This window comes from Pundamilia nyererei, unplaced genomic scaffold (assembly GCF_000239375.1).
Source record: "Pundamilia nyererei isolate P.nyererei 1_Seehausen unplaced genomic scaffold, PunNye1.0 scaffold00015, whole genome shotgun sequence".
NCBI classification, from domain to species: Eukaryota; Metazoa; Chordata; class Actinopteri; order Cichliformes; family Cichlidae; genus Pundamilia; species Pundamilia nyererei.
Window position 1 is genome coordinate 1,443,884 of NW_005187416.1, and position 12,806 is coordinate 1,456,689.

At 41.1% G+C, this 12,806-nt stretch overlaps 1 protein-coding gene across 1 annotated transcript; it reads left to right on the top strand.

Moving 5' to 3' along the window:
• Positions 1 to 861: 861 nt before the first annotated feature.
• LOC102212110 (adapter molecule crk-like) lies at positions 862 to 11,491 on the top strand. The gene is made up of 3 exons (XM_005725367.1): positions 862 to 1,377; positions 3,591 to 4,195; positions 7,834 to 11,491. The coding sequence occupies exons 1-3, from the start codon at positions 1,158 to 1,160 to the stop codon at positions 7,966 to 7,968; spliced, it is 960 nt and encodes a 319-aa protein (XP_005725424.1). The 5' UTR covers positions 862 to 1,157; the 3' UTR covers positions 7,969 to 11,491.
• The last annotated feature ends 1,315 nt before the right edge of the window (positions 11,492 to 12,806 follow it).

Genomic DNA, 12,806 nt, shown 5'->3' on the forward strand with positions numbered 1-12,806 from the left:
TAACTGGTTGTGCCACCCTTCACTAAGAACTGCTTTTGTAACCTCCTGGATGAGTCATTGATTATGTTGGCTACTCCTTGGAAGATTCACCACTGTTCCAAGTTTTCTCCATTTGTATATAATAGCTCTCAATTTGTTTCGCTGGAGTCTCAAAGCCTTGGAAATGGATTTGTAACCCTTTCTAAATTGGTGATGTCCCTAACTTTGCCAGACAGGTTCTGTTTAAGTCAAGTCTTGATTCAATAGATGTGGCAGTAATCAGGCCTGGGTGTAGGTGGTAAAACTGACGGAGGTTAATTCATTATTTAATTTGTGATTTAAAATACGGGAAGAAATTAAGCATCAGACTAACTAACCTGAGAAAAAGGCTAATGAGATTTAAGATCTTTATTAATATTTTGTTTTCCTTCTTATAGAGGCATACTTATTTGGTGCAAGTCCATTCAAGGACGGTATTAATATATAAACAAAAGTTTATATTAAGTTTATTTTGATCTCTTAAAGAATGCTAAAAACAAACAAACAAACCAACAACTAGCAAACCCAAAAGATGTATTTTACGATTTTCACAATGTTAACGCTTTTTAATTTCTGTGGTGCCTTTGTTGTTTCAACATAAACTTACGGTCGGTGAGCGATGCTTGGCTTCCAGTCATGTCAAGGATTTAAAATTTGTACATTTGTGAGCTAAGACAAAGACGACATAATCAGTAAAAAAAACACATGCAAACTAATATAAACAGAAGGCATCCGCATTAAATGTAGCCGTAATTTAAACGGAGATGAAAGCTCGTTTGGTAGATTTCCAATCTTTTAATGGGCGTGAACGCACCGCTTCCCATTGACCGGGCATCCCTTCCGGTAGATGAGGTCAACTTTTCCCTAGATCCGCCATTTCAGCCTCGGAGTTTCTTGTTGCACGATAGTTATGATTTTTTTAGTTATTTTAAACAACAAAAAGTAGATAATTTGGATTTGTGGTGCAGAATTCGTTCCGCCGAAATAAACCCCTTGATATTACGCTTAGACGTTACGAAAATCGTGCCGTTGTGACGTTTTTCCAGCGGGAGTGTTAGTCAACCAAAGTTTTTGTATGAGTTGCGGATAGGGAGAGGCGAAGGGGAAAGGCCTCAAGCCTTGGAAGGGATTTCACAGCCATGGCCGGTAATTTTGATGCCGAAGACCGTGCAAGCTGGTATTGGGGGAGACTGAGCCGCCAGGAGGCGGTTTCTCTTTTACAGGGACAGAGACATGGTGTTTTCCTCGTGAGGGACTCGATAACTATCCCCGGAGACTACGTGCTCTCCGTGTCGGAGAACTCCAGAGTGTCCCATTATATCGTCAACAGTATCAGCAACAACAGACAATCTGGATCAGGTAACGTTGGTCTACTTCTCACTTTAACTGAACGTGACCCTCTTCGTGTTCCCTTGGCTCTAACATAAGGAGTACTTTCATTTTAAACCTGCTTTGCTAGGATTTAGCTCACTCGCTCTTCAAGCAGCGCCAGACTCCCTTTCGGAATTGTCTAATTGATCAAGACAGTAGTAGATCCACAAATATATCCTGGTTTTACCAAATAAATTTACAACCTTTTCGCGTTTTGGAGGCTTCTTTTTTAAGTCGGCGTATTTGTAATAACAAAAATCACCACTCTGTTCAACAAAACGTTATACATGTGGTTTACACACCTCTCTACCGCCCACTCGAACCCCAAGCCACGCCAGACTCCCCTTAGGAATTGTCCAATTTTAAAAAAATCAGAGTAACTCCACAAGCACTCAAATCTTACCATTAGAGATTTACACATTTATTTATTTTAGTGTTTTTGAAGCTCAGTTTTAAAATCATTATTCATATAATAATGAAATCTTGGATGCAAAACAAAACTTTGTAGGTATGCTGTACACACCTCTTTCCGCAAACCAGCCAGACTACCTTTAGGAATTGTCCTATTTAACAAGATTTTACTAAATCCAAAATGTTTTCCCCCTATTTACCCTATAAATCTACATCTTTCTGGGTTTTTAAAACTATTTTAAAAAGTCGGCATGTATGTAATAAATCTCCACTATCCGCCCACAAACTCCTCAGGCAACATTGAACTCCTTTCTGGAATTGTCTAATTAACATTACTTCCCTAAAGCCACTAACATATATGTACAGTAACATGCAGGTTTATAACTTTCCGTGATTATTAAAGCTGTTTTTTAAAACTGGTATATAGTTTTACTAAGTTCTGTGAGTCAGTGTTGCTTTTAACTGAAAAATGAAGATGAGTAGTATTATTGAATCTAATCCCCATGTGTGGTTGATGGAGGTTTCTTTAAAGGATAGTAAACAACCGCATTTTAGTCATTCAGCCGCTGTTTTTGTTAAGGGTAATATATTTTTTGGCGGTGTTTTGTCCCTGTTTAGCAGCAGGACTACCCTTCAGCAGGTAAAGAGGTAAGGTGAGCTGGTGTGAGCAACTGTTATTACTGCTGCTGCTGCTGCAGAGGTTGAATGAACTGGGGAAGTTCCGCTGTCACAACGGAGGGATGACTGGTCAGATTGGTGCTTCAGGAATGTCTGTGATCAGGCCCTATTGCACACACACACCCGTACTTGCAGGTTTTGCCGTTGTGCTTGAGGCTCTTAATGGCTGTTGCACAATCCTCGTCCTTTCTGAACTTCCCTGTGTCTTGTTTCCCAGTAGTAAATCAGGGGATGGCCTCATAGACGGTAAAAGACTGTACGCAAAATGATTCACCTCATAGTTGTCACATTTATTTTGAAATGACAAACAAGTGCTTAATTCAGCTGTGGTGCTGTTTGAGTCAGGACAGTTGAACTCAAAGTGACACAGTGTCATAATTGAGTCATTCCTGAATCCACGCCCTGCAGAAACTTGCTCTGCTGCTCTTCTCTTCTGTCGTTTAGCTGGCTGTACCAAGCCCTCGTGGAAATTAGTAAATCAGTGAGAAGTAGGCTAGATACTGTTTGCCTTTATTGATGCATTGTCAATTTTATTATCCCTCAAAAATCAATCCGCTCAGGTCTAATGTGTCAGTTAGTTACATGACAAATTTTCCCACAGGCACCAACAGCACAAACACAGTGGACAGCTCCACTTCAGTGGGTGTTTCTCTAACACCACCAAGTTTGTACTTGTGTGCTTGCTCAGTACACTATTTGGCAAATGTACTTGAGAATTCAGACTACTGAGGATGGGAGGGATGGCAGTCATTCTGCAGTTGCGATCACAATACAGTATCATCACTGTTAATGTTGCATGTCGATCTAAAGGAACCTACCTGCCTTTGGTCTTATTCATATCTGTTATTAGTTGTCTTCTAATATCAAGAGATTTATATAACTGCTTATTAAGTTATATTAGGTAACATTGATCACATGACTCTTTGCACACTTTCATTTTCTCTTTCATCTCTTTCACTAAAATGGTTATGTGTGCACAGCTTAACGTGTTTATTAAAGAAAAAACAAACAGGCTAGGTGGCAAAATTATTATTATTTTATTATGAAATAGGGGTTTGTCCTAATTTTTTTTATTTTTCAGCAAGCTAATAAAGTCTCATTTCTTCCACCAGGATTGGCTCCTTCTCGGTTTCGGATTGGGGATCAGGAGTTTGATGGGCTGCCGGCTCTGCTGGAGTTCTACAAGATCCACTACCTGGACACCACAACGCTCATAGAGCCTGTGAACAGAGGCAGGCAGTCAGGCCTCATCAGCCCCCCCGCTGTCGGACCTCCCCAGCAGACCGAGGAAGGCGAGTATGTCCGGGCACTGTTTGACTTCCCTGGCAACGACTATGAGGACCTCCCCTTCCGCAGGGGGGACATCTTGCGCGTGCTGGAGAAACCAGAGGAGCAGTGGTGGCACGCCAAGAACCAGGAGGGCCGAGTCGGGATGATCCCTGTGCCTTATGTGGAAAGGTTCCGACCCTCTTCGCCCACTGCAGCCAGTCTTAGTCCGGTACCCGCAGGGACCGGACAAGGCGGCCATGTTGGCGGGGTAATGGGCAGCACAGATGGAACAGGTTCTCCTCAGGCCACCGCTCTGGGGGAACCGGGCCCGTATGCTCAGCCTGTGGTCAACACTCAGCTCCCAAACCTACAGAACGGGCCGGTCTATGCCCGGGCAATTCAGAAGCGGGTGCCCAACGCTTACGACAAGACGGCGCTGGCTCTGGAGGTACTAATCTTATCACCAGTTACTTTCCTCTTGTTTATTGTGAATCACTCTCCCCCCCTTATTTTCCACTTTCAAAAGGGTCCGAGCCGAGGCGGCGTAGATTGTCCCGATTGTTATAATGGCTTACTCATGCATGTGAGCACGCACACTGTGTCTTTACAAATGCAGGCTGACAGCGAGCATGAGGACATTCAGAGTGGAGACATAGATCCTTTACAGTGGCCTCTCTTCATGCACACACTGCAGCCCAATGGGTTAATGTGAAAGTTGCATTGAACATTCATTACCACTGAGGTCCAGTGGAGCACAACGCTTTTAAGTTGCTTTGTGGTGATGTACTGAATAGTACATTCTACAGTAATCTGGACTCAGTGTCTCCACATTGCACACGTTTGCCGTTTGGCCAACTAAACTTTTAGCTTTTCCATTTATTTATTTTTTTCAGCTCTGATATCAGGGTTGGGTGATTTGCTCCATAGTCCAGTCATCCTGTTACCTGTGTTGGATTGCTAATTGTCAACAGCATCCGTGCTAGGCGGCAGAGGTTATCCACCCTCCATAATGCGCAGTGTTTGGCCCAAACATGCTTATCTACCTTCCTCGTATAGGTGTACTGTATGGCCAGTTTGGGTTGTTTTCTTATGTGTAGATCTCACCTGTCTCTCACACACAGCTCAGTTTTTCACTGACAAGTATACCTGGTGGGGAAGAGTCAAGGAGAAGATATGAGAGCATCTCCAGCTTAAACGAGTACAAAAGTCAGAAATATCCTGCTGTTTTCTCTCCTTTGACTATGATGGATGGTGTTTCTGCAGGTGTGAACCTGTGTGTGCACGCCCAGACACGTCTGTGTTGGAAATGGTCGTTGTATATGGAGATGCAATGTGAAACTGTAGTGAAGCACATCACCGTGCATGTTGACCATAATCGGCGTTGTCCGTCGATGGAACTATAGTCGATGTGCTCCATTGAGCTGTAGCAGTGGGTTACAATCTGATTACATTAGTCTGTGATTCGGAATATGAACAGTTTAATGAAATTACAGCTAGTTAAACAGCAATACTGTAACCTCCGGACAGTAAAAGTATTTCCAGGATTTCTTTTTATATGCAGGAGAAAAGATGTGAAGCTTCTGAGGAGTGATTCTGATTTATAGCACGAAGCTGCAAGAATGTGACAGTAAGGCTACGTTCACACTGCAGGCGAAAGCGCATCAAATCCGATTTTTTTTTTTACCCTATGCGACCCATATCTGATCATGCTATGACAGTGTGAACGGCACAAATCCGATATTTTCACATCCGATCTGGGTCACTTTCGTATGTGGTACTGAATCCGATACATATCCGATGTTTTAGAAAGAGACTGCTGTTTGAACGGTCATGTCGCATTAAATCAGTCTTTTACGTCACTGACACGAGACAGACGCCAATTATCAGTGCCGGAGAAGACATCGCGAACGCTTCCTGGCCATCAAGTGTAGATGTTAGTGAAACTGTTGGGAAGACAACGTGAACATTTTATTTGTACTGTATAATCTGCAGATTCTGACAGAAATCTGCAGCTATCCTTTGAAGCACCGCTCCTCTAAAACAGCAATAAGGATCATTATTAGGTTATCTACATTATTATGTAAATGACAAAATAACTTAAAGCAAAAATTGGGAAACATAAAGTCTGAAGTCTTTATATTAAGGGCCATCAGTCAAACAATATTGTTTGGTCTGGGTCTAAACAGAGCGCGCTGTGTGTGACGTCTTCTTTTGCGCATGCGGGCTGCTTTTAACGTTCACACTAGAGCGCGTTTGCTGTCGCTTTTTTTTTTGTAGTGTGAACAAGCAGACAAAAAAATCGGATTTGATCAAAAAATCGGAATTGAGCATCAAGACCTGCAGTGTGAACGTAGCCTTAAGTGCAAACTGCTCTGGCCAGAAACAACAACCCACCACACCGAGCATGATGGCAGGTCTGCAAAGCCAAATGCTGTGACGACCTGATAACGTCCTTTAATCTAAGGCAGGGCCGGTAACTGGATTTTAATTTCATTACGATTGTTTCCAGCAATTATGGAACTAAAAAACAAACAAACAAACAAACAGGGATTTAGAAATATGAATCTTTCTGCATTTATTTTCCTTACAATGCTTCTGATTTCTTGTTTGCGTGTGGTATTAATGCCTTTTGGCTTTGCAGCGCTGCGTTTTCAGTCGTTTGTAAATGCTGAGTGCGAGCCAAGACCATACAGACCTACTATATATAGGAGGTAACACTCACAGGTTTTCTGTAAGTAAAACCTGAGGAAGGTTTATTAAGAGCCGCCTCTGTTTCCGGATCACTGAGGATCTCTCCCTCTGTCTGTGTTTGGCGGCTTGTGGCCGTTGGTAGTTTGCTTTGATTTGCTGTGCAGGTTTCCCGAGGCGTGCAAGCTCATTCCCACCCAGGCCTCTGTTCTCTGGCGATTTCCCTTGAGACTCTGGCTTTATGGTGAAAAACACTCATTAGTCTGGACCCAAAACTCCTCAGTGGGTGACTTTGTGTCCCTCACCACCCAAACGAAAGATCTTCTGCGTGTCCTCATTACTCTGACAGCAATATGAAAGGTTTAGTGTTACACTGTAAACTGGGAAGTTCACAGGATGGAATAAGCAGTGTAAGAATTTACTTTCTACAAGGAGTAAATAAGTAATTTGTGAGTGTTTAAAAGGTAAAAACTTACATGTTTGGTAACAGCCCCAACACTGGCTGGAACTGATTTAACGGAGAAAAAAAAATTTACAGTAATGATGCGTAGTTCCAAAAGAAAGAAAAAAGACAGCTCAAGTAAATTTAATCTGCTTGGCGCATCCAGTCTTTGGATGAACTGCTGTCAGCAGAGCCCCCTGCTTAAAATCCACTGTTTATTTGACTCTCATCGGTAAGGACAGAAGCCACTGCAGTGTTTGAATTATCACAAGTGGAAGATGGTGTGAGGTAAAGCAGACGAGATGGCATTGCACTGTTTTATAAATGTCTGCTGTTGTTAAAGTGGTTGGCAGAAATTTTGCAGCCAGTGTCCAAATATAGACTATTTGTGCATTTAATAAAGACTGAGGCTGGATTATTGGGGTGATACTAATTTCTAAGGAGTAAAAAGAAAACCTTTTATTAATGTATTAGCTGATATTGAATTAACTTTCATAGTATTTTGAAGGCCAATATACTCAAATCTATATCTAATTTATGAAAAATGTGAATTGCATCTGGTGTCCATTTCCAGCTTCTGTGTCCACAAAAATGACCTTCATGGGATAAATATGTCACTCACACTAGGAAGGGAAAATTCAGCCAAACACGAACACAGCATCTCGTTGAGTAAATGAAGCGGATCAAACCGGCCGGATCTGATTATCAGATGAAAGCTGACGAATGTGGAAGTCCTGTAATTTGGCCTGTATGGTTTCTCTGCTCTACAGCTGTAAAATGAAGATGGGTCAATCAATATCACATCAATGCATTTCTTTCTGCGGGCTTTGATAGAAATCAGACGCTGAGCTTGTATTGATAACTTTGACTTGCATGTGTCACAGTTTATTTAGAGCGTGAAGAGGACGTGTAAGGATTGCAGAATAGGCCTGACTTTTCTTTTTATTATTTAACAGGTGGGGGACACCGTAAAAGTGACCAAGATCAACGTGAACGGCCAATGGGAGGGTGAATGCAAAGGCAAACGAGGCCACTTTCCTTTCACCCACGTTCGGTTGTTGGAACAGTACTATCCAGACGACGAGAGCTGAGAAGCGCAGGCTCCCGTCACCTCCAGCACATCCCCTCGCTTTCAGTTTCGTCATGCTGGAATAGAAGAAGATTTCTGCAAGCACACACTATATGAAACTCTGAGCTAAACTGGTCAGTGTTTCCTACCCACCCCAACATGTGATGTGTTGGCTGATCTTGTCTAATGTCTTTTTGATGAACCCCAGTCATATTAAGAGTTCACCCTGTGGTCGGACTGATATCGGTTTGCCTGCATTGTGAAACATCACTGCAGACACACTGAAGTACATGGCAGCATGTATTGGTTCACCCAGGATGACACTGGAAGGTCCGTTAACGGTTTGACGAGAAAGGCCTTTATTTAACCGTTTTGAGGCAACCAAGAAACAAACAAGTCAAGAACTTGCTAAACTTTTTTGTATAATCATAGTTTAAAAGATATAAGAACAATAGGATTTTGCTTTAGCGTGCTTACACACCTAAAGTTTTCACTCAGGTTGGGGGAAACATGGGGTTTTTATCTTAACTAAAATCTGCAGTCGTACTCAGGTACAGGTTTTCCAATTTAAAGTAACTAATATTTAATTTTAATACAAATCCAAAAGTTAAACCACTGTTTAAATACATGTGATCAGATAAACTGTCACAGTAATGTCCTGATCAATCTTTGTATCCAATCTCTATAATTATGCAAGAATGGGGTAGCCAAAGTAGTTGGTATGAGTGAGTTTGTTGTGCTTATGCAACAGTTTTTCCTTAAAACGTAAACTTTTTAATCTTTTTTAATCTTATTTTCACCCGCTGGGCACAGTTTATATAATATCAGGCCCAGCCAATAACCTTAACACATTTCTTTATTAGACTAGCTAATGATGACGTCTGCCTGTAACCACAGCTGTTACTGTCAAGTCCACATCTTTTTAACACAGAGCCCTCAAAGTCCACTAGTGTGAGGTTTGTCTTTTTGAGCAAGGACGTATCTTCACTCTGGTGGACTTCAGCTCTGTGTACTTGTAGTAAATTTGTGTAAACTGGTAATGTCAGAGCCAAAATACAGTTATCAAAGGCCCCCCCCCCCGCTCAGAGGGCGTTGATGCTACACAAGTGTACTGATTCTGAGCATGTTGATCAAACACAGCTAAACCTGTTAATACCTCCTATTTAACAGAGGTATTGAATAGAAAACGTATTAAAGACGGCACAGGTGACCGATATCAGTCAAACCCCGGTTTACGTGCTTCCATCCCAGTATTGAAATCATCACATCACACAGCAGAGTCATCCTCCTCCCCGTTGTATCCGCGCATCTCCAGCCACTACCTTTCACTGACACCTGCAGGAGGGAAATGGAGATAAAACGGGAGATAAAACACTGCGGCTCTCACAGATGTGTGTGTCTGTGAGAGATTTTTTTGTTTGCTTGTGCTAGACTGTGAACCTCAGAGTGAAACCAACAAAGACTTTACCTGATGACTGTCCTGTGGAGACAACGTCACCACTTTACCACACCCTACACTACAAACCAAGTCCTCTTTTTTTGTTGTTGATGTACAAAAAGTGGAAAATAATATTATAGAATTAACTCTATATACATGCACACCTTACATGCTAAATACTGTAAACGTTTCCCCTCTTTATGCTGATTTTCTCTTACTTTGTATGGCCAGAGAGTGTACACCTTTTTTATTTTTCTCTTTTAAGACGCAGAAATGCGAAAGAACAAAACGAGCACCCTGTCACAGAGGAAGGAACAATCCCGTGAGGCTGCTTTATTAAAGGATGCAAGGAGAAAGGTTGAGGGATTTTATTTTTGTCATCCTGGTGGGCTGATACGACAGTCATTCAGAGACGCTTTTAAGATAAAATCCACCACCTAAAAAAAGTATTACTGCTAAAACGGACATGTTTTTTCATGTTGTTTCTCGTGCCATAAGGGTGCCATGGATGGCATTTGCTGTAACTTTGTTTGTCATCTTGAGCACACAAAGCTTTTATAAACATTCACAGTCCTGCTGGCACCGTGGCATTATAAATAGAAAGCTGAAACTCATCTGTTACTAAGGACATGTTTGTTCTCAGAAACGAGGAGAGGAATCAGCAACTTGGGATTTTTTATTTTTTTTTTGTAAATTTTGTCGTTAGTACAGACTTGACAATGGTTGTGAAATGCGGTGAGTGGCATTGAAACTGATAAAACACGGTGTGTGTGTGAGTGTGTGAGGGAGGGGGGAAGAGTCTTAAATTGGGGGTGTGATTGGTTGCACCCTGTATTTTTACCAGGTCAGAAACTCATTTATCATCTTTGTCAGGATGCATTCAAAGATTGAGTTGCTGGCAGTGCTTACTGAAACAGGAACCCCTGCTGCACATAGATTTTTTTTGTTTTGTTTTGTTTTTCTTGGTCACGAGGGAGGGTCCGCATCCTCCGCGGACCTGCCTTATATTTGTTCTTGGAAAAGATGAGAAGTTAAATTGGGAAGTGACTGGCTTGAAGTTGAAGTCTCGAGGACACACCCAGAATTGCATGTTATTTTTCTGGTTCTCCAAAATTAAGAAGTTCAGACCTGCCCTGGAGCTAAAGCGATAAATGATGCCTACGTGTCCCTCCTATGGTTATTAGGGGACGGAGGATGAGAAGATGTTCACCTCACACCTCGCAGTACAGATCTGGGGTTCTCAAACTCTGTGGGAGGGGAAAAAATAACACCCCACAGTTTGAATTTGTCAGTAATGTGGAAGAGTGGTCCAAAAAAGAATTTTTATCTCACTGGAGATGGTCCAGTGCAACTAACAGACTCCCTAAAATACACACAGAAGTATTTTTCACCTTGTTGCCCACACCTGTGCAGTTTGAGAACCACTTATGTCGACCCCAGTGTTAGCGACACCTGCCTTCTCTCAGATATTATGGAACTAAACTCGCCACGTCGCTCTCAGAGCATCCAAAAACAGACACGTGCAGATGTTCCAGTGTCAGGGTAGTGTGCTCGATGTGGAAACAGTAACTGTTACACTTTCACCTGTGAATAAACCTCTTCCTACATAAATGCATTCCCCCAGGAGGTAACTGCCCCCTACCGTCCAAATGTGTGCAGTAAGGGGGGGGGGGCAAAAGAAATGCTTTAAAAAATTTGGGGAAATGAGGGGACAGATCAGTTGAGTAATTGGAGGTAAACATTTGTCTGCTTTTTTTTTTCCTCTTTTCCCTTTCACTCTTTTTTTTGTGTGTAACTGTATGACAGCAGTATCTGTAAGCTAGTTACTTGCATACCTATCTTAAAGGTTGTAACTTGTCAGATTTTTAATATTTGTTTTCGTTAGTTTAGTAGCTAGAAAGGGTTTGTTTATTTCACTTTAGTTTTGAAAGTATTTAGTTAGTTTGGTTTTTATTGGTTTCACGGGTAGTTTTAGTCATTAGTCTTTAACTGGCTGTCTTAATCTTTAATTTATTATTATACAGGGGTGTGGTTAATGTTGAGAAATATGACCAAATAGAGCAAAAATGAAATCTTCTCTATGTTAGTTATTGTTTGCTGTATTTTTTCTTATTGTATTTCACACACATTTTTTTTTTTTTTTTTTTTTTTTAAATAAACCAAAAAAGAAAAAAAACTTTCACCGCTTCCTTCTGCACAGGCTTGTGTGGTTGGGCAGAAAGGAAAAAGTAGTGCCCTACATGAAGCTTCTCACAACAATTTGTTGGGGATTTATTTGTTTTATTTTATTTTCCCTGTGTGTGTGTGTGTGGTTAACAAATGATTATGATTCTTGGAAGGAGATGTCGCTATGTGCTTTTCATATGAATTTCTGTGCGCTTGGAGCTTCACAGGGCGAGTCCAGTTTAGTTTCTATTCAAGAGAAGGCAGACGTCTCCAAAACATGATGCAAGAAGGTGAATCAGAACTTTAAAAATACCAGTAATAAATCTATAATAATGATGCCATCACAGGCACGTTTAGTGATAAAACCTACGGGGGTCCTTAAAGTGCTTTAAATGATAGCAGCTGTGTGTTGGTGGGGAGGTTGGACACAATTTTCAAACACATTTAAGAGCGCAGAAGCTGTGTTGAGTTTACATTGTGTGTAATTTTCCTTCATATTTCTTTTGTTGAGATTCAGATTTATGGAAAATATTTTTGTACACCATTAATGTCATGTTTTATAACCATATACAGTATGTACAGCCCCGTTTGTGCTGCATTAATAAATCCATGCAATATTTCCACGTCCCAAAGGAGACATTTTTGAGTGCTTTGTGTGGAACGTGACACAAATGAAACCTGCTGCTGCTGTCTTGGTGATTGTGGGGTGAAATGGAAAGCTTCTTTTAAAAACAACTATAAAATCTGGTGTGAAATGGTGATTTTTATTTTTCAAACGGTCGTTTGTGATTCCTTTTCTGGTTTACTGCTGATTTTTGGGATGTTCACCTCACTGTTACTCAGTTCTGCCACATTAGTTAAAGACCGATCACCTACAAACATGCACCTTATCTAGTGGTGATTTCAGAACAAGCAAAAATTGTATTTCTTTTCAGGAGATTGTACAATGAGTCAAAATCTTTTATTTTGAAGTCAAAATTAGCTTTTTATCTTCTGTAGTGTGTAATCTATCAATGTATCCTAGTCAATAAATATACACGTAATTGTCAGGGTGCACTTTATCGGTGTGTGAAATTATTCCGTTTATCTACATTCAGGGTTGATAAATGCTAAGTTTACTGTATGCACATTCTACAGAAAAGGTTTGGCTTTAGCTTTAGTTTTCATTACACAACAATACAAAGACTTGGACAAGTGGAAGAGGATGGATGGTGGGAATAATACAAACATTTGGGACTCAGTCACAAAGACATCCC

Coding starts and splice junctions, on each gene's coding strand:
- LOC102212110 (XM_005725367.1), top strand. CDS start 1,158: ATGGCCGGTAATTTTGATGCCGAAGACCGTGCAAGCTGGTATTGGGGG. Junction 1,378..3,590: donor CAACAGACAATCTGGATCAG/GTAACGTTGGTC, acceptor TTCTTCCACCAG/GATTGGCTCCTTCTCGGTTT. Junction 4,196..7,833: donor AGACGGCGCTGGCTCTGGAG/GTACTAATCTTA, acceptor ATTATTTAACAG/GTGGGGGACACCGTAAAAGT.